This window comes from Thamnophis elegans, chromosome 13 (genome assembly GCF_009769535.1).
Source record: "Thamnophis elegans isolate rThaEle1 chromosome 13, rThaEle1.pri, whole genome shotgun sequence".
Classification (NCBI taxonomy): Eukaryota; Metazoa; Chordata; class Lepidosauria; order Squamata; family Colubridae; genus Thamnophis; species Thamnophis elegans.
In genome coordinates this window covers 8411567-8436335 of record NC_045553.1, presented here as the reverse complement: position 1 = coordinate 8436335, position 24769 = coordinate 8411567, and the positions used below count along the sequence as shown (strand labels likewise).

General features: G+C 46.7%; 2 protein-coding genes across 6 annotated transcripts in view; one reads left to right on the top strand and one right to left on the bottom strand.

The window, feature by feature from the left end:
• CLTCL1 (clathrin heavy chain like 1) overlaps positions 1-10006 on the top strand; it is a 68285-nt gene extending 58279 nt beyond the window's left edge. Inside the window, exons 31-32 of one of the 2 annotated variants that reach the window (XM_032229347.1) lie at positions 4328-4403; positions 9802-10006. In XM_032229347.1, the coding sequence (XP_032085238.1) occupies positions 4328-4403; positions 9802-9920 (195 nt within the window). In that variant the 3' untranslated portion in view covers positions 9921-10006. Of the gene's footprint in view, positions 1-4327; positions 4404-5667; positions 5704-9801 lie in introns of those variants that run through there. The other variant, XM_032229348.1, reaches the window with a different exon arrangement.
• Positions 10007-10375: 369 nt separating this feature from the next.
• Positions 10376-19292, bottom strand: LOC116516702. Of its 4 annotated transcripts, none has more exons than XM_032229349.1 (3): positions 18222-19292; positions 17464-17512; positions 10376-10570 (listed from the first exon to the last, which is right to left on the bottom strand). In XM_032229349.1, exons 1-3 carry the CDS (start codon positions 19130-19132, stop codon positions 10481-10483), a joined length of 1050 nt encoding a protein of 349 aa, XP_032085240.1. In that variant the 5' UTR covers positions 19133-19292; the 3' UTR covers positions 10376-10480. The 4 variants fall into 4 exon arrangements, 1 of the variants encoding a protein (XP_032085240.1); XR_004256391.1 differs by lacking the exon at positions 10376-10570 and adding an exon at positions 12360-12394 and having other exon boundaries at positions 18222-18987; XR_004256390.1 differs by lacking the exon at positions 10376-10570 and adding an exon at positions 12573-12607 and having other exon boundaries at positions 18222-18987.
• Between the last annotated feature and the right edge of the window lie 5477 nt (positions 19293-24769).

Here is a 24769-nt window from a genome sequence, read left to right as displayed (position 1 = left end):
AAACTCAGCCAACTGAACATTCAAAAATGCATTACAAATACCATTGACTGGTGCTAATGGTTGATATGGTTTGCTGCCAGCGTCCTAGGTATCAACCAAGTACTTTCTTAAAATATACGATTATTATTTCTTTTATTCATTAAACATGAAACTAAGTCAAGTGAACATTTAAAGATGTGTCACAAATATCATTGACTGGTGCTAATAGTTGATACAGGTTCTGCCAGTGTCCTAGGATGATGATGATGATGGTGATGATGATGATGATGATTTATTTTATTCATTAAACATGAAACTCAGCCAACTGAACATTCAAAAATGCATCACAAATATCAGTGACTGATGCTAATGGTTGATACGGTTTGCTGCCAGTATCCTAGGTATCAACCAAGTATCTTCTTAAAATTTATTATTATTATAATGTACTTTATTCATTAAACATGAAACTCAGCCAACTGAACATTCAAAATTGCATCACAAATACCAGTGACTAGTGCTAATGGTTGATACGGTTTGCTGCCAGCGTCCTAGGTATCAACCAAGTACCTTCTTAAAATATAAGATGCTCCAAGTAGCACAGTTTTTTGCAGTTCCACTGGTGTTATTGCAGGAAGCTACAATTTCTTTATGTTTTGCAAAATTCTTGGACATGGTACCAAGTGCCCTAATGCCAATGGGTTTCATTGTTGTTTTTTTTAATTATTATTGTTATTATTTCTTTTATTATTATTATTATCATCATCATATCTATAAATTGACATTAAACATTGAGTAAAAGACAGGGTTTGCCAATCCTCACAGCTCATGTCCCTCTTTCTTCTCCTTTCCTAACTCCGTTCTTCTGTTTCTCCCCCAATGTTACCTTTCCTTTTGCGTTTGTCTTAAACTTGGATTTTGTGACCTTTTTTTGATTTTAAATACTCCCCTCTTTAATTTTCTTTACAGGTTGATGGTCTGTTTAATAAGGTGACCGTTCTCTCTAGTTTTACCTGCTCGTTTTTGTTGTTTTTAATTGGTGTCCTTAAAAGTAGATTGAAAGATCCAGCCATCGCGCTGTAGCTTGCAACCAAAAGCAGAATAATTTAGCTTCATCTAAACTAATATCATAGTGAATATCACTTCATAAAGAACTTGGGAAAATCCAGCCCGACTTTTATCTGCTTCATTGGGAAGGAAAACCCCAAATATTTACTTATTTGTAACAACGTCTAGTTTTCATTGAAGACTAAGAAAGGTGTTCAGTGGTATAATATATGTTCAATACATACCGTATTTTTCAGAGTATAAGACACTCCAAAGTATAAGAAGCACCTAGTTTTGGGGGAGGAAAACAAGGGGGAAAAATCTGCTTCTGCCTTCCAGCAAGTTGCCTCCTTGCAACAAACAGCAAACAGTACAGATGATGTACACTGTGGTGTTACATTTCAGATTATACTTGTACAGATGCTGTTAAATTGCTGTGCTTTATGGAAGTATAGTTATTCTCTGCTATTTAAAAGAAGATACAATAGCACTGGGCCTCTTCAGATCAAGCATTTATTCTAAAAAGCTTCTTCATTTTGCTAAGCTGTCTAGAACAATAATAAAGCAGTCTTTAAAAAATAAGTCTAATAATAAGAACCTTCTATAGGCATTTATAGTTATTGATTTACCTTCTTGCAAGCAGCCTGATTAGCAGAAGAAAACAGCAAACAGCCTGATTAGCAGAAGAAAAAAATATCTGCTTCTGCCTCTCAGCAATTTGCCTCCTTGCAGCAAACAGCAAGTTTCACTTTCAATTTCAGTTTAAGCCCAGGCCTCCCAATGATCAGCTGTTTCAGGCTGCAGGGATTGCTATAGCCTATTGCAGCCTCTGTAAGCCCCATTTTCCCTGTTTGTTGCAAGGAGGTAAATTGCTGGGAGGCAGAGGCCAAAAGGACTGGGGCCAGTGAGTCGGTGGGGCTACATTCAGTGTATAAGACGCACCCAAATTTTCACCCTCTTTTAGGGGGGAGAAAGGTGAGTCTTATATTCTAAAAAATACGGTATCTGATAGACTGGATCATTCTTGAAGGATTCTTAATCCCACGGTCATCTTTCCTAATCCTGGAATTACAGATCTACCTAAAGTACTTCTGGCTATTGGTGGGGGGAAAAACCTAGCTACTTATTCTGTGGAACATATCAAAAATACATACAGGTAGTCCCTGATTTATATTCACAATTTTTTGTTGCTTTGCAAGACTGTCGTTCAGTGAGCTTTGACCCATTCTGTGACCTTCCTCGCCACAGTTTTAAGTCAATCTCTGCCGTTGTCAGAAGGTCGCAAAATGTGACCCTGGGAAACTGCCACCGTCATAAATATGAATCCATTATCAAGCATCCAAATGGTAAATCACGCGACCATGGGTGCGTGTGTGTGTGCTGCAAGGGTTGTAAGTATGAAAAATGGTCAAAAGTGGCTTTTTCCAGTGCTGTTGTAACTTCAAACAGTCACTAAGTGAAACAATAGTCGAGGACTATCTGTATACCCCTCCCCCCATCTGTTCACTAAATAAATGATAAGATTTACTCCAAAGTGTCCATTGTGGGCCTTCTCAGGTTGAAGTCTGGTTGGGTTTTGCAAGTGATCAGTGTCTACTAAGCCTTCAGTCTTCAAGAAACTGCATGCACCATAAGCCTGGTTTTAAAATAAGAACTAATTTAGTACACGGAACTTAGTTATAAACTTTTCCTCCTCTGACTCTTTAAGTTTAACGCCCATCACTCAAACCTCCACCTAACAGTTAGTTCCCGAAAGACATTTCCTCCTATTAACAAAGCCTGAACGCTTTTGGCCGTACCGTGGGAATGCCTGCCCTAGATTGGCGGCCGATAAGGGCCAGTGGAATTCAAGAGAGGGCGGGCTTAGACCGTTTGTGAGAACGTAACGATTCTAGGCTGAGGACTCACTTCACTCCACCTCTGGTTCTGCCTGCTAGATTCTTAACTCTTCCCATTCGAAAGTGCTCAAACCTGTGGCCAGTTTACCTGTTGATAAATAAATAAATGAGTGGTTTGGGATCAGTCATGTGCATGATATAGATTGGTAGAAGCAGGTTTAATTTACCCAGCTGCCATTTGGCGAGAACACCCACCGCTGTTGTGGCCTGCCAGCAGAGCTGGCAGCAGATTCAGACAGTGAAGAGGTTGGGGAGGAACATGGGCCAGTCCTGGAATCTGGGGAAGGGTCTGATGAGGGCTCTGTGTCAGAGGCAGAGAGGGGTCCAGGGCCGTCTTGACAGTTGAGAGACCGCCTTCTGCCAATTACCTCCCTGCGACCAATTAGATCTCATAGATTGGGCCTCCTCCGAATTCCATCGGCCAGCCAGTGCCGGCTGGCAACTACAAGGAGGAGGGCCTTCTCAGTAGTAGCCCCGACCCTTTGGAACGAGCTCCCCGTGGAGATTCGTACCCTCACCACCGTCCAGGCCTTCCGCACAGCCCTTAAGAACTGGCTAGCCCGTCAGGCCTGGGGACAAGGATGATGAATGATGAATGAATGTTGCTTATTACTTTTATTATGTGTGTCTACGTCATTGTTTGCATTCCCCTTCCTGATTTTATGTGAGCCGCCCTGAGTCCCCTCAGGGAAAAGGGCGGCCTACAAATGTTAATAAACATTCCAAACATTCCAAACAGTTATCAGCTGCCTTCAGAGACAGACATCAGTGAGGCAGAGGAACAGCTGGAGCCTGTTCCCAGTGTGCACATGCACAGAGTTGCCAGATGAAGGGAACAGCTAAAGAACAGGGGTCGACTTGGGAGTAAGGCCACAGGTGGACAATGAATGTCCCCTCCCAGAGGAAATAAAAGAGGAACGAAAGGGGAGTGGAGTTTGCAGGAGACAATTAGTTCGCTTCATTGGTTCGTGATTCTCTGAGACTCCTTGCCAAGTTCTGCAGATATTCATGCTCTTGGGAAGCCTTGATCAGACCTGCTCTCTACCTTATTTATAGGTGCTCCCTCACCCCACAAATTTTCCCTCTCTTTGGGACCCACGGATAGCTTTGAAAGGAAATCTAATCCACGGCTCTCTCTGGTTAATCCTGCCCTATTGATTTATCCCATCCTTGCTCGCCTCTTGGTCCAAATCTTTAGCAAATTCCACCCCTTAGCAGTTGGCTCCCAAATGGGCAACGTGTCCACCAGTCTATCCCATCTCAGAGACCTCTAAAACCGAAGCGGTTGGCAACTTGAAACTGCCTTAAGAGTTTGGAATTTACCTGGGGAAAGGTAAGGTTAAGGATGGCCATCAGGCTGCCTTGGGGCCTTTCCTGAACGTATCCTGTTTCCTTTTGTAACTTAGGTGGATAAACTCGATGCTTCGGAAAGTCTAAGGAAAGACGAGGAGCAAGTAGCAGAACCTACTCCTATAGTATTTGGTAAGTAGCTATTTTTTAAAAAAATTGTTTCCTGGGCCTTCCATAAATTTTGATGACTTCATTTAATCTTAAACTCTTCTGCTCCCTTCCTGATTCCTACGAATAAGTCAGTGGTGGTTTTCAAAAAAATTTGGAACCTCTTCTGTAGGGGTGGCCTGCTTTCCGGGTCCACTGGTGGAACCTCTTCTAAGCGGTTCGGTAGATTTGACGAACCGGCTCTACCGAATAGGTGCGAACTGGTAGGAACCCACCTCTGGAATAAGTATTCTAGAGGAAATTTAGCTCGCTCGTTTTATTTTTTTCCCCCTAAGGTTTTAAGACACAGTCATTGATAAACGTCTGGCTTACTTTGCATAAGTCTTGCAACATTTCTCGGGGTTTACAACCTCAAGAGGTTTTTTTTGAGCCAGTTCCTTGGCTCTAGTCCTCTGTCCACTTTACCTTTTTTGTCAAAGAACCAGCTTGTAATTCAGGGAGAGAGGGAGAGAGAGGAAGAAGGAGAAAGAAAAAAGAGGAAAAAAGAGGAAGAGAGAAAGAGAGAGAGCGGATCTGTAATTACATAGGGAGCTTCCATGTTTGAATGTGGATAAGGTTTGGGGTGTCATTGTTCCTAATAGCAATAGCCCTTAGATTTATATACAGTTTCCCAGCTCTTTCCAGCTCTCTCTGAGCAGTTTCCAGAATCAGCCTATTGCTGATTCCCTATCTGGGTCCTCCTTTTACCGACCTCTGAAGGATGAGTCAATTTTGAGCCCATTGGGATTGAACTGCAGACTGTGGCAGAGTTAGCCTGCAATACTCCATTCTAGCCACTGCACCACCAGGGGAGGGGAGGGAGGGAAAGAAGGAAGGACTAAAGGAGCACTAAGACTTGTATACCGCTTCACGATACTTTACAGCACACTCAAAACAAGTTTATAATGTCAGGATATTTTCCCCAACAATCTGGGTCCTCCTTTTACCGACCTCGGAAGGATGGAAGGCTGAGTCAACTTTGAGCCGGTCAGGATTGATGGAATCGAACTCCTGGCAGTAGGCAGAGTTAGCCTGCAATAGCGCACTTTCATGGCTTTTCTGTGGGGGGGGGGGACGGGGAGAAATTTCCTTCCAAAAGGAATAAGAAGTTGTGGGATGTAATCTTGGGCGAGGGGCGAAAGGGAGTAGATTTTTGCTTGAGACATGAAATCGTGTTTCTCAACCAACCTAAAATCTCGCTTGAGCCGCATTTGGCAAAAGGTAGATTTTACTGACCATTACCTTCTAGGTCCCCATTAAAGGAAGCTCCAGATGGCGAGGTCAGTTTGCCTGCGGGCATAGCATTGACACGGGGGGGGGGGGGAGGTGTCCCTGCATGAGGCATGTGTACTGTTAACCTCCCCTTGTGTGTTTGACGTTTGGCGAAATTAATTCTTTGCTTAGGCTGGGGACGAAAAACTAACAGATCTAACTCCAGTTTTGTTCCAGCGGATGTTCTTTCTACAGTAATGGCCAAAATTGGGGAAAACTTTTGGGGAAAGTGTATTTTTGAGGTTTGATGGCTAATAACACCACTTTTTTTCGGGGGGGGGGGGGGGGGGAGAGTTTCAAGATAATGATATTCCACTGCTGGAATGACCTGGGAATAGCCCAGACCTGCTTGACTCAATTGAAAATCTACGGAGCCGACTAAAGAAACTTGTTAAGTCAGTTGAATGAAACCCAGTTAATAGAAGCAATCATTCAATCATGGTGTCACATTATAACAGCTGCAGAACTAAAAGACTTGGTTCTCTCCATAGGAAGACATTGTAAAGCCATAATTCATGCTAAAGGTGACCCAACTACTCTGTTTCCCTGAAAATAAGACCTCCCCAGATAATAAGCCCAATCAGGCTTTTGAGCGCATGTGCTAAAATAAGCCCTCACCTAAAAATAAGCCCTTCTCAAAAATATTGTAACACAGGCAGCAGCCATGAGGTGACCACGTTCGCCGCCTCCTGCACCTCAAAAATAATTAGACCTCCCCAAAAATAAGGACCAAGTGCTTATTTTGGCGGTCAAAAGAAAATAAGACCCTGTCTTATTTTTGGGAAAACACAGTAAGTACCATGTTTCCCCAAAAATAAGACACGGTCTCATTTTCTTTTGACCCCCAAAATGTTGCTTGGGCCTTATTATCGGGGGGGAGAGAGCGCTTATTGGTTTGAGGTTGCCGGGTGGCTGTTCTCTTGCGAGTGGGTGCCCGAAGAGCAAAGAGCCTCAGGGGCAAACAGCTGTGTTGTGCTGTCGCAGCAACGCAACACAGCAGCCATGAGATGACCACGCTCATGAGCAGCTGCCCAGCAACCCCCCTTTCCAGCCGGGCAGAGCACCACTCACCGATCCAGTAATATCCCAAAGGTGCTAAGCCGCGTAGCGCTCTGCCGGGCTGGAAAGGCAGGTTGCGCGAGCACCTGTTCCGCCCCAGCTCACCTCCCTCCCAGCCTCACCATGCCCTGGCCCAGCTCTCACTGCAGGGCCATGGTGCCGCCACCACCGCCGCGCTCCGAGCATAACCGGCCTCACCATGCCGTGGCCCAGGTCTCCCTGCAGGGCCAGGGTGCCGCTGCCATCGCCCTGCCACCGCCGCAGTGCTCCGAGCATAACCGGCTTCCAAACTCCGGAGATCTGCTGCTGAGTCTTTCAGCAGCAGCTGCTCTGGGACTATGCTCTATGGTTGTAGACCCGGCTGTTGGTAGACTCTTTTCCGGCAGCCGTCCCACAACCATAGAGGGTTGTCCCAGAGCGGCCACTGCTGGAAGACTCAGCAGCGGATCTCCGGATTTTGGAAGCTGGTTATGTTCAGAGCGCCGCAGCGGTGGCAGGGCGATGGCAGCGGCACCCTGGCTCTGCAGGGAGACCTGGGCCACGGCATGGTGAGGCTGGGAGGCACGTAAGCTGGGAGCAGAACAGGCACTTATGCAACCTCCCTTTCTAGCCGGGCACAGCGCCACGCGGCTTAGCACCTTTGGGATATTACTGGGTCGGTGAGTGGCGCTCTGCCCGGCTGGAAAGAGGGGTTGCCGGGTGGCTGCTTGTGAGAGCAGCCGCCCGACAACCCTCCGCTTTAATTGGTCACAGCGCCACTCACCAACCAAGCGGTATCCCGAAGGCGGCAAGCAACATGAGCGCCTTTGCCCTCCCTTTCCCCCGGCTCCTGCGGCTTGGCACTTTTGGGATATCACTAGGTTGGTGAGTGGCGCTCTGCCTGGCTTGAGGTGGGGTTGTCCAGGGGGCTTATTTTTTAGCCCACCCCAAAAATATGGCATGGCCTTATTATCAGGACATGTCGTAGTTTCGGGGAAACATGGTATTAACTGACATAATTTTTGTATACCTCATTTTTTCTATGGTGATAACTTTTGTATATCTCCTTTTACTTTTCTTCTTTATAACGGCTATTCTACTAGCAAATCCTTCATAAAAGTTATCGCATTACATTCTTGATTAAATTATCTTTCTCTTGATCTACAATTTTATGGTACTACTAAAAAAAAAAAAGCGGTGTTATTAGCCACCAAACCTCAAAAATACACTTCCCCCCCCCAAAAGGTTTCCACAATTTTGGCCACTTCTGTATATTGTATCTTAACATTAAAAAGATTCCCTTAATCTAGATTTCCTTCTGTGGTAGGCCTCACCTTAGATGCTCAAAGTAAACCCTACTTGCTCACTGTGCCAACTGAAGAGAAGGAGGCCCTGGTACGTCAAGAGTGGTTTCCCCGTGCTATTCTATAAATATTCCCCCCCATCTGCTATATTGGTGACGCCCTCCTGTCGTTTGTCCCATGGACTTTCTTGGCCCTCCCCCCCCCCTTTGAAAAACCTTTGCCTTCTCATCCAAAAGCGTCTTCAGCTTCTTTGGAGAGTAGGTCAATTCTCTCTTCTCGGTGGACTGCCCCTCAAGTCTCGGAAGACAGCGACGAATGTCCCTTCACCCCATCCCAGTCCTTCTCTTCGAAAACCTAGATCAGGGGTGTCAAACTGACTCACCAAACTGTGGTGGTGGCGGATCCCATCCTGGAAACAGTAAAGGACCAGCCCCACGTGGCACGACAAAACCGCGCTCGTCTAAGCCGCGCCCGATTAAACCGCGTCGCTGACGTCATCAACAGGGCAACAACAGCGAGCGCGGAGAAAGAAGGGCCCTTTAAATAGCGCTTTGAAAGCAAGCCGATTCAACTTAAGGTAAGGGTTAGGTTTAGGGTTAGGTTTAGGGTTAGGTTTAGGGTTAGGTTTAGGTTAAGGGTTAGGTTTAGGGTTAGGTTAAGGGTTAGGTTTAGGGTTAGGTTTAGGGTTAGGTTTAGGGGTGTTAGGTTTAGGGGTTAATTTTACGTTTAGTGTTTACAGCGTGCTTCTGTCTCCACGCTCTTTTCGCCCTGTTGATGATGTCAGCTACGCGGTTTCGTCGAGCGCGGTTTAGTCAAACGCGGTTTTGTGGTGGAACCCCAGCCCCACAGTGCTTCTGCCAGCTAAAAAGGGACGCAGGGAGGTCACAGCCCTCCTGAGCTCCGTTTTCGCTGCAGGAGGTCATCGCGGCTCAAAACAGAGCTTGGATGCGCCGATTGTTCTCACCTAGGCTTCCCCAGCAGCACGAAGCCGAGTCCGAGTCCTGATAAACCCCTTTTATTTAATTTACAGTGAATTCCTCTCCAGCAAAGTCTTTCTTCTCCCAAAGTCTTTCAAGATATATTCACAATTACCCACCTTGATCAGGCTTGGAGAGTGGCCAGGCCAATATCTTTCAGATGCCAACATACTTGGCAGGAATGCAGGAAAGAAATAATTGCCTCCTGCAAACTCCACTCCCCTTTCACTCCTCTTTTATTTATTTCCTTTGGGAGGGGCCATGCACAGTCCACCTATGGCCTTACTCCCAAGTCGACCCCTGTTCTTTAGCTCTTCCCTTCGTCTCGCAGCTCTGCGCATGCGCAAAATGGGAACAGGCTCCAGCTGTTCTTCTGCCCCACTGATGTCTGACTCCGAAGGCAGCTGATAACTGGCATACGGCCCTGGCCCCCTCTCTGCCTTCGACACAGAGCCCTCATCAGAGCCTTCCCCAGACTCCAGGACTGGCCATGTTCCTCCCCAACCTCCTCACTGTCCGAATCTGCTGCCGGCTCTGCTGGTGGGCCACAACACCGACATGGCTGAAAATGAAACCTCGATGAGTGACATCAAGCTGGCTACACCCCAGAGGTCAAACACAGCCCTGACGCGCCCCTCGATGAAATGAAGTTTGACACCCCTGATCTAGACCTCCCCAGCTCCCTCCACCATTCACCCTCCGATTTATGCTTCCAGGCCCCAAATGCCCAAAGGGTTTGTCCAGGTGAGTTGGCTTGTTCTTGTCTAACCAACCTCTCTGCCTCCTTTCCAGGCCAGCAACTGATGCTCACGGCCGGCCCCAATGCCGTTCCTCCCCAGGCCAACTTTCCGTACGCCTACCCGACAGCACCCGGATTCAGCCAGACGCCGGTTTATGGATTCAACATGTAACTTGCACTGCGGCCGAACCTTTTCACCGGTCACCTCTTCTTCTCTTTCCGTCCCATCTTCCTTTTTTTTAAAAAAAAATTTTGGTCCCAGAAGGCACCAGATAACCTTTTCCGTCGGGCTTGACCGCCTTCCTTCTGCCCTCCCTGGCTCAGAGACCTCAAAAAGGGCGCTGTTATTTATTGCTAAGTCCTGTTACATTTCAAATTTCCACGAGCCGGCTCCCCGGTCCCGTCCCCGTTCCCCCCCCCCTCCGTTTTATTTTTGGTACCGGCCCCGCGAAAGCTTCTGTCTATATCGTAGGTGGCATCTCTGCTCCGTTAGGACAGCAATAACTACTACTTCTGGCCAGAGGAGATTTGGGGTTTTTGGGTGGGAGACGGGGAGAAGATGTCCAAGAAATGACGAAGGACTTTTGCTGTTGCTTTTTTTTTTTTTAATTCTTCTGCAGAATCTGGTTTTTTTTTTTTTGCCTAATCCAGTTGTTTCTGGACAGCATCCAGCGGTTAATGCTTAACAAAGTTACTCTTAAGCAACGCCGCGGTCGGGCGAATAAGGTGAAATTAGTTTTGGGGACTTCCTGGTGGGAGGGATGCGTTTTTTAAAATCGTATGTAACGCCCCTCCTCTTCCTCCATTCCTCGTTTGTAATACCTGGCCAAAAAAACAAAAAAAAAAGGGAATTTGAGTATGTAGCGTGGGAAGAGAGTCGTAGATTTGATAGAAGGCCACCGAGAGAGAGAGAGAAAGGGAGGGGTGGGAAATGCTTCTATGCTTCTTGGAGTAGTTTTTGAAAGTCTTTGATTGGAGAATAAATCGGATCCTATTCTCGGCGCAGGTTATTTCCCCGATGTCTTTTTCTGTAGTAACGTAGGATGAGTACCACAAATGGGGGGTGTTGTGTTACTGCAGGGGTGAAATGCTCCCGGTTCAAGCGAACCGGTAGTCAGCTGTGTTGCAATCAACGCAATTTATATTTGCTAGAAATCGCGTGGCACAGCTGGTTGTCACGCAGCTGATCGGCGGAATTGATTGTTTTTCCCCCCACTTTCTTAAGCTTTTTTTTTTTTTTTACTATTGGTTCAGATGAACCGGTAGTAAAAAAAAAAAATGCTAAAAAAAAGTTTAAAAACTGTTCCGTCGATCAGCTGCGTGACCCGTCAAAACCGCGGAGGACAAAATCGCGCTTGACGAAAGCGTGCATTTGACGTCATCACAGCGCGACGAAAAAAATTAAAAATTGAAATAAAATTTAAATTAAAGCAAGCCGATTCACATAAAGGTTAGGGTTAGGGTTAGGTTAAGGGTTAGGTTTAGGGTTAGGTTTGGGGGGGTTAGGGTAAGGTTTTCGCTTCATTTTTACATTTTTCGATCACAGCGCGATGTTTTCATCGCGCTGTGATGTCAAATGCGCGCTTTCGTCGAGCGCGATTTTGTCCTCCGCGGTTTTGTGGTGAAACTGATCAGCTGTGCTGCGCGATTTATATTTGCCAAAAAGCAGGAAATTCTGCTTTCCGGACAATCTAACTCATGTGGCACAGCTGTCCTCCCCCCTCCCCACCCCTCGCTGTTCTACTTTGCAGACTCCGAAAAGGCTTCTTAGCGCCTGTAGGTGCGCACGAGCGCGAAGCAAAGCAAACTGGTAGCAGACTTCAGAGCATTTCACCCCTGGGTGACTGGTATTTAAAAGGGGGACGAAAACCCTCATAAATGCAGCGACCAAGGTTTGCAAGCTAACCTCGGTGTATCCATGTTCCTGGGGGAGCCGTAAATGTTGGGAAAAGGCATGGATGAACTAGGACGCTAAGGAGAACCCTAGCAAAAATGTAAGATTTTGCTTATTTGTATCTCAACCCCGAATGTTTTGCTTCTGGTTGCATCTGAACAGAGTCTCAAACCTGTCGGGGCTCCTGAACTCACCCCAGCAGGTCATATTTTTATTATGATTATTATTTTTCCCGGCTTTGCCAGATTTCTGCCCGACGAAGCCACCTGTGTTCTTGCATTCTTCTCTCCCCCCCCCCCCGATAAGAGAATGGTGACTGAACCCCGCTATACTTTGTTGCCACTTCTTCCGAGAACGTATATTGTTAACGTTTTATGTACTTAAAACGAGAACAGCTACAACAACAAATTAGATAACCATGTATAATTTATGGCTATGGATCTTGTGCTAATCATGACTATTATGGAAGTTCAATTATAAACATAAACCAAACCGGTGTCGCTGTGTGGTTCACAACGGTAGGAGCGCAAGGGATCAGAGGATCCGGCGGCCGGTAAAGGTAGCGTTTAAGACTTAGATACCGCTTCACAGTGCTTTTACAGCCCCCTCTAAGCAGTTTACAGAGTCAGCATATTGTCCCCAACAGTCTGGGTCCTCGTTTTACCCACCTCGGAAGGATGGGAGGCTGAGTCAACCTTGAGCCACTCAGGATCAAACTCCTGGCTGTGGGCAGAAGTCTGCAGTGCTGCATTCTAACCAGAAGGAAGGAAGGAAGGAATAGCACTTAGACTTATATACCGCTTCCCAGTGCTTTCCAGCACTCTAAGAGGTTTACAGAGTCAGCCTCTTGACCCCCAACAATCTGGGTCCTCATTTTACCCACCTCAAAAGGACGGAAGTCTGAGTCAACCTTGAGCCGGTCAGGATCAAACCCCTGGCAGTGAGCTAGCCTGCAATGCTGTATTCTAACAGAGGGAGAGAGGGAAGGAAGGAAAGAAGGAAGGAGAAAAGGAAGAGCAATAGCACTTAGACTTATATACCGCTTCACAGTGCTCTCCAACCCTCTGGTGAGATTCGAACTGCCAAATTGCAGGCAGCTAGCAGTCAGCAGAAGTAGCCTGCAGTACTTACTTTAACCACTGGCGCCACTGTGGCTCCTAATTAATTCAGCAAGTTAATGAATGTAACAATCACATCAGGGGTCATAACAATTGCAGTGCTCTTTTTGTCTCTTTGTCCTAAGAAGAAGGGGGGGGAGAAATTTTGTTCCCCCCCCCCCCAATGTATCATTTACCAATCAGCCTTGGACTAGTCTTGGATCCCAGCTTCTTATAGGTGTGGAAAACTTCAGATGTTGTGCAAATAAGTTTCGAATTTCTTATATTTCACAAAGAATCGGGAGTACTACACCTGTATTTAAAAACTTCCTGGTTGAAAACCAAAAAGTAAAACAATGTTTGCATTGGTCAATACTCGCATTAAATCTCTCAAAACCCATTTGGTTCTGATAGTAGCTCTGGATAAGGTAAAGGTTCCCTTCGAACATATGTGCTGGTCGTTCCTGACTCTAGGGGGCGGTGCTCATCTCTTTCAAAGCCGAAGAGCCAGCGCTGTCCGAAGATGTCTCCGTGGTCATGTGACCAGCATGACTCAATGCCGAAGGCGCATGGAACGCTGTTCCCTTCCCACCAAAGGTGGTTCCTATTTTTCTACTTGCATTTTTTACCTGCTTTCGAACTGCTAGGTTGGCAGAAGCTGGGACAAGTCACGGGAGCTCCCTCCGTTACGCGGCGCTAGGGAATTGAACTGCCGACCTTTCTGATTGACAAGCTCAGCGTCTGAGCCACCGTGTCCCCACTAAGCTCTGAATAGGCCAGCTTAAAAGCGGTTGGGAGTGCTGCAGTCTGACAGTATAACAGCCTAACAGTATAAGGGCTTGCTTTAAACATAGAAAAATTCTCAAGGTCTGTCTTGGTGGCAGAGCTCAAGACGTTGCACTCAGCCATTGGAGGGGGGGGACACTTGTTGTGGGTTGCAGATATTATCATGTTATGTGAATCCAACCCGTTAATTTAAAGAAGGGGAGGGAATAGAATAGAATATGGAATAAAATAAGAGAATGGAATGGAATAGAATATTAACAGAATCAAGAATGGAATAGAATAAGAGTGGAATAGAATTAACAGAATAGAGAATGGAATAGAGAATAGAATAGAGTGGAATAGAATAGAGAATGGAATAGAATTAACAATAGAGAATGGAATAGAATTAACAGATTAGAGAATGGAATAGAGAATAGAATAGAGTGGAATAGAATAGATAATGGAATAGAATGAACAGAATAGAGAATGGAATAGAACAGAGAGGAATAGAATAGAATAGAGAATGGAATAGAATTAACAGAATAGAGAATGGAATAGAATTAACAGATTAGAGAATGGAATAGAATTAACAGAATAGAGAATAGAATAGAGAATCGAATTGAATTAACAGAATGGAATAGAATCAACAGAATAGAGAATGGAATAGAATTAACAGAATAGAGAATAGAACAGAACAGAGTTGGAAGAGAGCTTGGAGGTCTTCTAGTCCAACCCCCTGCTCAGGTTGGAAACCCTATACCATTTCAAGACAAAAGGGTTATCCAAAATGGTATAGGGTTGAACTAGAAGACCTCCAAGATTCCTTCCAACTTTGTTAAAAAAAAAAAAAAAGACATGGCTTTTATATACAGTATGTGAACTGAGCTGAAGCGGATGGAATCTTCTTTTTGTTTTTGATTCTACTTAGGCTACATTGTTTTTGTTCTAGTGTTAAGTCCGTGCCAGTTTCACGATTAAGACATCCGGCTAAAAAACCAGGAGACCACGAGTTCTAGTCCTGCCGTCGGCACAGGCTGACCTTGGGCCAGTCCTCTCAACCCAAGGAAAGGGCAATGAGAAACGGCTTCTGAAATCTTGCCAAGAAACCAGAACGTTTTAAGTAGATGTAATTTCTTACTTTTTCCGCAGCCTCCTTTTTTTTTCTGTTAAGGACAGGTTGTCCTTAAATTGTGCCAATGTGGCATAGAACCAAGCTCAAAATGCAGTGTCTGGTTTAAGCTTCCAGCTGCAAGCAAGCTGGTTTTTTTTTTTTGCAACAACAGTTTGGTTGCAATTCATGCATTGGTTCTGGAGCTGAGAAAATGTGTGCCAGCCAGCGAGCTGACATCACACACTCCATTCCGTTGGGGGCACAGCAAAACAACTGGAAGATGCTCCATGCAGTAGACCAAGCCCGTGAAAAATTGAACAATGTGAAGTTAAAAGAAAGTAACCTCTTTAGAAACTGTTTTGGAGAATCCTTGATTTTCAGCCACCAACCAAGATCAAAATTTCTATTGCTAAGCAAGGCAGCTAAGTGAGGTTTGCCCCATCCTATGACCTTTGTTATAGGGACGCAATGGCTCAGTGGCTAAGACGCTGAGCTTGCAGATCCAAAGTTCGGCAGTTCGAATCCCTAGTGCCGCATAACGGAGGGAGCTCCCATTATTTGTCCCAAGTTCTGCCAACCTAGCAGTTCAAAAGCATGTAAAAAATGCAAATAGAAAAATAGGAACCACCTTTGGTGGGAAGGTAACAGCGGTCAGATGTAGCAAAACGACATAGAAGGTCTGTTGTGATAACGGACGAATGGACATGGTTAAGAAATCTTCACTCTGGATTGCAAATTGTCTGGAATGGTAGAGGGGGTTGGACTAGAAGACCTCCAAGGTCCCTTCCAAATCTTCTGTTTTGTTAAACGATGAAAGCCTATTAGTTAGTTTAATTTATTGTCATTGCACCTCGTATAGCGAAATTAAATGCCATCTTCAGTGTACATTATAACTATAAAAGTAAAACACAAACACGAATCCTTCACATTCTACACAATTGAATCGAAAACCCCTGATATTGCATTCATATTGCACTATATAGTAGAATCCAACATAGTTACTGCCCTGGGATAGAAGCTATTTTTCAGCCTATTTGTCCTTGTTTTTATTTCCCTGTACCGGCTGCCAGATGGTAAAAGTTCAAAAAAAATGTACCCAGAATGAGATGGATTTTTAAGAATGTTTTGAGGTTTCTTAAGCCAGCAGCAGCTATAAAGCTCTTCCAAAGAGGGGAGAGGGCAACCCTTGATCCTCTGGACAATGATGTTGAGCCTCTGGAGCCTGTCCTATCTGCCACACAATGGATAGGGGGAAATAAAGAGATGGGGCAACCTTTTGCCGTCTTTAAAGATTTGAGTAGGAGAGAGGGATGGAATAGAGTGAAAACAACCCATAATCCCTCAAAAGAGGTGCAGGAAGATCCACAGCTCCCAGAGAACATTAACCGTGTTCCATCAAGACACTGTTGATTCCACGCAAACATAGATTTTTTTTCCCTCCTCGATTGTCTATCTGGTTCTTCTTCCAACTGTCCATCACCACCACAAAAACTCTGTCCATCTTCCTGTTGATCATCCTGTTCTTTTACCTTCCATCTTCCCCATCTTTATGGACTTTTCAAGAAAGTTTTGAGTCTTCCCATCGATGGAGTAGTTGTATGCTCTCAAGTCAGGAGCAGCTCTGGGAAGACCACGTAGATGGTCTCCAAGCTGGTCCTTCAGGTGCTCCAACTGTGTCCCCAGCATCACTCTACCCAACTCCATCTCCCTTGCCGGTGGCGGTCTTCAGCTTCCTTCCACCGTCTCCCTTCCACTCCCAAAGAGTTGGACGTTTTCTACTCATTGATGGTGCATCTTCAAGGGTTAACTCTCAACTGCATAGATGGGTTTTCTCCATGGTGATATTGCCCAATTGGTCCTTCCGGTCTTCCAAACGTGCCCCTGACGTCCTTCTAAAGGTAACCCTTGACTTACAACGGTTCATTTAGTGACCGTTCAAAGTTACAACGGCACTGAAGTGATGTTCCGACCGAGGCTTCCCAAGAGCAGGAAGCAAACTCCTTGGCCCGACAAAAAAACCTTGTATTAATTGACTGTGATTTCTGCTCATTCACATCCAGCAAAGTCTTTCGAGGGAGGATTTACAGTCACAGACCTTCTCTGGCTCGGAGAGCTGCCAGGCCGATCTCTGCAGAACTTGGCAAGGAGAGTCAAGAACCAATGAATTGAATTAATTGTCTCCTGCAAACTCCACTCCCCTTTCGCTCCTCTTTTATTTCCTCTGGGAGGGGCCCTTCATCGTCCACCTGGGGCCTTACTCCCAAGTTGACCCCTGTTCTTTAGCCATTCCCTAACTGGCAACTCTGCGCATGCGCACACTGGGAACAGGCTCCACCTGTTCTTCTGCCTCACTGATGTCTGACTCTGAAGGCAGCTGATAAGTGTCGGATGGCCCTGGCCCCCTCTCTGCCTCCGACACAGAGCCCTCATCAGAGCCTTCCCCAGACTCCAGGACTGGCCCATGTCCCTCCCCTAACTCCTCACTGTCTGACTCTGCTGGCAGCCCACAAGTCACGTGACTGTTGTTCACTCTTAGTGACCTTCACAGCCTTCCCAGGGTCATCCAATTTACATTCGGATGCTTGATAACTGGTTCGTATTTACGGCGGTTCCAGTGTCCGCCAGCTGACGTGATTCCCCTTTGGTGACTACCTGACAAGCAAAAGTCGGTGGGGACGCCAGTTTCACTTAACAACCGTGTTACTCATTTAGTAACTGCCAGTGATTCACTTCCCAGATCAGTCAAGAAGTTGTAAAATGGGGCACTTAGCACATTTCTCACTTAGCAACTTCAATTCTGGGTTCAACTGCGGTCGCAATTAGAGGACTACCTGTACCTGAGACTCACCTTTCCTAGCTTAGGAGGCTTCCCCAGAGAGCTAGTCTTCGGGTCACACCTGGGGAACAAGGAAGAGGTAAATAAATGCTCAGGTGACTGGGGGAGTCCCGGGTGACATTCTCTTAGGGACCACTAGAGGGCCACACGCGCTTAAAACCTGAGCCCCTGAAATTCCCTTGGTCACCACTAGGGGACGCATCTGTCCCGCACAGGTAGCAGTGCGGAAGCAGAGAGCAAAACGCCCTCCTTCCTCGCCTTTAAACGGAACTTGGATTGGATTGTTTATTTCCTTTGAACCTCTTGTGCAGAAGCCTCCCCTCACGTTAAGAACAACCCCTTCCCCAAATAACCCCATTTGATAGTTGGGTTGCACAGGAAGTGCCTGGCAGAGACTTTCCCCGTGTAAGGGAGCACGAGAAAACCCACACAAAGCCAGGGACAGGCTGGCCACAAACTTGTGCAAAACGGGGTCGTGTGAATGCAATCCCCTCCACTCCCGTGCAGGGTTCCCGGGAGTGGGGGGGGGCAGCGCCCACTCCTCTCCACGCAGCAAGGTACAGGCCGCCACCAGCTTTCACCTCCGTGCAAAGCGGGGGGGGGGTCGTGTGAATGCAACCCCTCCACCCCGTGCACGCTGCCAAGGGGTTGGGGGGGCGTTGCCCACTTCGCTCCACGCAGCCAGGAACAGGCTGGCATCCACACCACCAGCTTTGGGGAAAGTGGGGTCGCGTGAATGCAACCCAACCGTGCTGGCTGCCAACTTTTACCTGCGTGCAAAGCGTGGGTCGTGTGAATGCAAGCCCTTCACTCCCACGCACACTGCCAAGCGGTTGGAAGCAGCGCCGACTCCGCTCCACGCAGCGACCACCTTTCCCCTTCCATGCAAAGCGGGGAGGTCGTGTGAACGCAACCCCTCCACTCCCGTGCACGCTTCCCAGGGGTTGGGGTCGGCGCCCGCTCCACACAGCCACCGTCCACGCCACCAGCTTCCCCCTCCTTGCAAAGCAGGGTGGGTGGGTCGTGTGAACGCAACCCCTCCACTCCCGTGCACACTTCCCAGGGGTTGGTGGGGGGGGGGGCGGCGCCCACTTCGCTCCATGCATCCACCAGCTTTCCAACGCGTGCAAAGCGGGGCGGTCGTGTGAACGCAACCCCTCCTCCACCGCCGTGCACGCTGCCAGCCGGCTCCACCTTCCCCGCGGCTGGCCGCGCCTCCCGAGCCCGGGCGAGCCGTGACGCCTGGCTGCCCCGCCTGCCCGTGGGGTGGGAAGGGAAGAAAGGGGGCGGCGGCGATCACGCCCCCGGAGGGGTATATCCGAGCAGCGGGCCGCTTGCTTGGCACCAGCCGCCTCCTCCTCCTCCTCCTCTTCCTCCCGCAGCCGCGATGTCTTCCACCCCGCCGGCCGCGGGCTTCGTCAGCCCCTTCGCCCGACCCCGCTGCCTGGCCGCCGCAGCCCCGGCCGGCAAAGTCAAGCTGACGCACCCGGGCAAGGCGATCCTGGCAGGTGAGGATGGGCAATTGCGCCTCCCCCCCCCCTTTTTTTTGGCATGGCTGGCTTTGGAAACCCACGCACGCCAAAAGGCTGCGGGGTTGCATGCATGCAGAAATGCAATGCATGCATGCATGCATGGGCGGGGCTGCTTTGCTGCTTCTTTCTCCACCCCCCCTTCCATGCATCGGGGGTGGAACTTTTCTAGTTGGGTGGGGAAAGAAACACGCGTGGACAGTCTTGGCTGGTGCCACGTTTAACTCAGCCTTGGTGATTTGCTGGAGAGGGGGAGGACTCCTTCTCCCATCATCCCCAACCGATGAAAGCACTTTACCTCCGCCTGAAGCCTTTCTTTCTTTCTTTCTTTCTTTCTTTCTTTCTTTCTTTCTTTCTTTGCCTTCCTTCCTTCCTTCCTTCCTTTCTTTCTTTCTTTTTCTTTCCCTTTCTTTTTTATTTCCTTCTTTCCCTTTCTTTCCTTTCTTTCTTTCTTTCATTCTCTTTCTTTCCCTTTTTTCTTTCTTTCTTTCCCTTTCTTTTCCCTTTCCTTTCCCTTTCTTTCTTTCTTTCTTTCTTTCTTTCTTTCTTTCTTTCTTTCTTTCTTTCTTTCTCCTTCGTTTTGCAACCGGTAGTAAGCTGCACACACAAAAAGAGGCAGGCGATTCAAACAACTCCGCCCTCCCCCCCCCCATCTCTCTCTCTCACCATCGGCTGCTGTGGCTGCCGCTTTGGGATTGGTGGGCTGGCGACATCCCTCCCTTTTTGTGTGGTCAGAGATCATTGGCTTGTTACGAAGAGTTCAAGTTCCTAGTCCCTGGGGTTTGTCGTCACGAGGGAGGGGGAGAGGAAACAAAGCTGTTTTGAAGAGAGAGAGGCCTGACGTTCCTTCTTCTCCGGCGGCTCCTTTAAATCCACTCACAGTCATATAGCGATTAATATTGTGCCACAGTGATATCAAATTAGATTAACAGAGTTGGAAGGACCTTGGAGGTCTTCTAGTCCAACCCCCATGGCTCAAGCAGGAGATCCTACACCATTTCTGACAAATGGCAGTCCAGTCTCTTCTTGAAAGCCTCCAGTTATGAAGCTCCCACAACTTCCAAAGACAACTTCTGTTCCATGGGTTGATTGCTCTCACTGTCAGGAAATTTCTCCTTATTTCCAGGTTGAATCTCTCCTTGTTCAGTTTCTATCCATTATTCCTTGTCTGGCCTTCGGGTGCTTTGGAAAATAGCTTGACCCCCTCCTCTCTGTGGCAGCCCCTCAAATATTAAGGGGCTTAAAGTCACAAAGATGGGGGGGGAAAGATGTTGAGACGCTGGAAAGAGTGCAGAGAAGAGCAACCAAGATGATTAAGGGACTGGAAGTTAAAACATATGAAGAACGGTTGTGGGAACTGGGTATGTCTAGTTTAATTAAAAGAAGGACTAGGGGAGACATGATATCAGTGTTCCAATATCTCAGGGGTTGCCCCAAAGAAGAGGGAGTCAAGCTATTCTCCAAAGCACCTGAAGGCAGGACAAGAAGCAATGGGTGGAAACTAATCAAGGAGAGAAGCAACTTCGAACTGAGGAGAAATTTCCTGACAGTGAAAACAATTAATCAGTGGAACAACTGGCTTCCAGAAGTTGTGGGTGATCCATCACTGGAGGCTTTCAAGAAGAGACTGGACAATCATTTGAATGGGATGGTATAGCATCTCCTAACTTGGGCAAGAGGTTGGACTGGAAGACCTCCAAGGTCCCTTCCAACCCTATCAATTGCCCCAAATGTGCTCCCCCCCCCCCCCAAGTTTGGCTAGGGTTGGAAGAATCTTCTTGGAGCTAATGAAGCTTCTTGAATGAGAATGAAAAGCTGGGCCAAGTCACTCCGTTTACGTGGCGCTAGGGATTCGAACCGCCGAACTGCCGACCTTTCTGATCGACAAACTCAACTGTCTTAGCCACTGAGCCACCTCATCCCTTACACAAATACTAGGAAGAGCTTATTTAGTTTTACGCTGCCATTGGTTGGATTTTTTCACCAGCTAAATCTGGAAGAGCAACACAGCGCGTCGCCAATCCTTGGTTTGATGGTCACACAAACCATGTTTGGCTTGGTTTATGGCAGTCTCAGCAAGGAAGGAATCCATTTCAAATCCCCATGTTCTTACTGTTTGTTTTTTGGGGAAAGAATTCAGGATTTTGCAGCGTTGGGCCTTCAAATCTAGCAAAATCATTTAACAGTCAGCCTCGGCTGTTGTTCCTTGTGGTTGTTTGGTATTCCTTGTTCTTGCTCCTGAATGTTGATTGTTTATTTTTAAAATAATATTTTTTATTTATTTTTTTCAAAACAAACACAACACATCCTTCTTTACATGCTGTAGAAAGTTTATCAGTTGGTTACAAAAAGACTTCCGTGCATCTCTTCCACAGTCAACAAACATAATTCATATTAACTCAAGTATTTTAACTCAGATATTTATACATGTTACCATCATCATATCTCCATTTTCTTTTGACTATAATTATTTAAATGTCATTCATCATAAAATATGCCAAGGTTTAATACATAACAGCATACTGGCATTGCATTTAATATTTCTAAAATCCTCCATTAACACTGAATCCTTATGTCCTATTCTAGCTAAACTTCTATAATATTTAATAACAAAATTTTCTAATCCTCCTTTCCAAATCGTTGTTTATAATTTACATCCAGTTTCCTTATGTTATACCCATAGCAGTTAGACTTATATATCGCTTCATAGGGCTTTCAGCCCTCTCTAAGCGGTTTACAGAGTCAGCATATTGCCCCCAGCAATCCGGATCCTCATTTTACCCACCTTGGAAGGATGGAAGGCTGAGTCAACCTTGAGCCGGTGAGATTTGAACCGCCGAACTGCAGCTAACAGTCAGCGGAAGTGGCCTGCAGTACTGCACCCTAACCACTGCGCCATCTCGGCTCTATCTATCTATCTATCTATCTATCTATCTATCTATCTATCTATCTATCTATACGTTGTTATCCTTATCCTTCCTTTATTTAACTACATCCTGTATCATAACATTTCCCCCCCTAATAATCAAAGCTTTAACTGAATCTAACTTAGTTCTTTTTTTTATTAACCTTTATATATAATCCAAAGGGATTTCTAATCTTCCTTTCATGGGTACAATATTCATGTCCAATTATTACTCATCATGACACTACACGTTGTATACAATAGTAACATTATCAATTATTTATTTGACTATATCTATTATCACTAAATTTCACTTAAGTTTAACTAGTTTTAAATTATACTCTTCCATCTATCAACCTGTATCTTTCCAATGTCAAAACAGTCTCATGTCTTTTGCCATTTGTGGTTTTTGATAGTTGTTGTTACTCCGGTCTTGCTTGTAGCAAAAAAAAAAGTATCTTGCAAGTTTGTTTGGACAGGAATGTTATGAATGAAGACTTTGTTTTTGGCAGATAGCGAATAACAAAAAAAAAAAAGTATATTTCCATAAGAAGCCTGGTTAGCATCTTCCCCTGACCTTAATTGCATTAAAGAAATGGATTTCGTACGCATTTTAATAAGCAGCTATATTGGTGGCACAGAGTCATCAATCCTCTTAAGTTTCTTCCAGAACAAAGACGTCTTGTTACTTTTAAAATATGCCAGGGGGCGGGGGGGCAATTTGTTTTCCTGGCCTTAGTGGAGCTGGGTTTTGCAAGCTAATCCCTGTCGTTATTTTACTGTTCCCTGGGTTTTGCAAAGCCAGGAAAGTAGATCGATTCAGTCAAACCGAGGTTGACTTGTCCACGGTGAACATTCCCAGGGGAAAACCAAGGTCTGTGGGGCTCCCCCATCTTGGTTTTTTCCCTTGTAGACGTTTTGCTACCTGACTAGGTAACATCATCAGTTCTAGAAGAGAATGAGGTTTGCGGAGAGGAGGAGGAGGAGGAGGACTGCGGGGTCCTTGGCGCTCTCTGAGCTTGGTAGTTTTCTTGCAGACATTTCACTACCCAACTAGGTAACATCATCAGTGCTAGAAGAGAATGAGGTTGGCAGAGAGGAGGAGGAGGAGGAGGACTGTGGGGTCCCTGGTGCTCTCTGAGCTTGGTAGTTTTCTTGCAGACGTTTCACTACCCAACTAGGTAACATCATCAGTGCTAGAAGAGAATGAGGTTGGCAGAGAGGAGGAGGAGCAAGGCAAGAAACAACGATTGGAAACTTAAGCAAGGAAAGAAGCAACCTAGAACAGTGATGGCAAAGCTTTTCAGCACTAAGTGCCGAAACCGCACTGTAGCACACAAATGTACACGCTGGTCTTCGGATTTCCGGCGCTCTGGAACACACAAAAAATCAGCCGGCTGACACGCACGTTTCTGTGCTCCGATGTGCGTGTCCGTTCCAGTTTTGGCACTCTTCCACGCCGGAGCCCGGAAGAGCAGCTGGTGATGGCCCATGTGCCCACAGAGAGGGCTCTGCTTGCCACCTCTGGCACGCGGGCCATAGGTTCGGCATCGCGGATCTAGAATAAGGGAAAAAATTCCCGACAGTGAGAGGAATTCATCAGTGGAACGGCTTGCCTTTGGAAGCTGTGGGTGCTCCATCATTGGAGGTTTTTAAGAAGGGACTGAAGCGGTTGTCCAGCAGAGGGATGGACTAGAAGGCCTCCAAGGTCCCTTCCAGCTCTGTTATTCTGTGATTCATTGTCTCGGGAATCGGCCATTTTGCTCCCTCCGGATTCCGTGGCTGGTACATTATTCTTTCCACGCCTGAAGATCTCACTGCCAGGAGCTGTTCTGCTCCAGTGTGTTTGCTCCCTGGGAACCTCATGCTGACAGCTGGCTGATGTTACAAGCGCACGTCATTTTTCCTGCCACGGACAGGTCTTGCGCTGCGCATGTTAAAAAGGAGGCTGGTTTTCAGGGCCTTTAAAACAGGCAGAACTGTCGCTCAACGACAAATCAGGTGTGCATCACCCAAATCCCTTGAGTTCCATCAGATCTTGCCTGGGTGTAGTTGGAAGGCTGGGAAGCCACCTCCAAACCTCAAAGAGAAGGCATACTAGACCAGCGGTTACCAACTGGGGGGTCTGTGGACCACTGGGGGTCCGTGACGAAAACAACCCAGTTCAGAGAGCACCAAGGACCATCCCCTTCTCCTCCTAACTCCCATCCCCCTCTAAAACTGATAGTTAGCTAGTTTGGGTTATGAAACATCTGCAAGAAAACCACCCAACTCACAGACCACAGTCCATCTCTGAGCTACAATTATTCTCTTCTAAATGATGTTGAGACTCGAGAAAGAGGGCAGAGAAGAGCAACCAAGATGATGAGGGGACTGGAGGCTCAAAACATAGGTTCCACCACAGAACCGCGCTCGACTAAACCGCGCCCAACTAAACCGCGTCGCTGACGTCATCAACAGGGCGACAACAGCGCGGAGACAGAAGCACGCTGTAAACCCTAAACCTAAAATTAACCCCTAAACCTAAACCTAACCCCCCTAAACCTAACCCTAAACCTAACCCTTAACCTAACCCTAAACCGAACCCTTAACCTAACCCTAAACCTAATCCTAACCCTTAACCTAACCCTAACCCTAACCCTTAACCTAACCCTAAACCTAACCCTAACCCTTAACCTAACCCTAAACCTAACCCTAAACCTAATCCTAACCCTTAACCTAACCCTAAACCTAACCCTAAACCTTAACCTAACCCTAAACCTAACCCTTACCTTAAGTTGAATCGGCTTGCTTTCAAAGCGCTATTTAAAGCGCCCCTCTTTCTCCGCGCTGGCTGTTGTCGCTCTGTTGATGACATCAGCGACGCGGTTTAATCAGGCGCAGC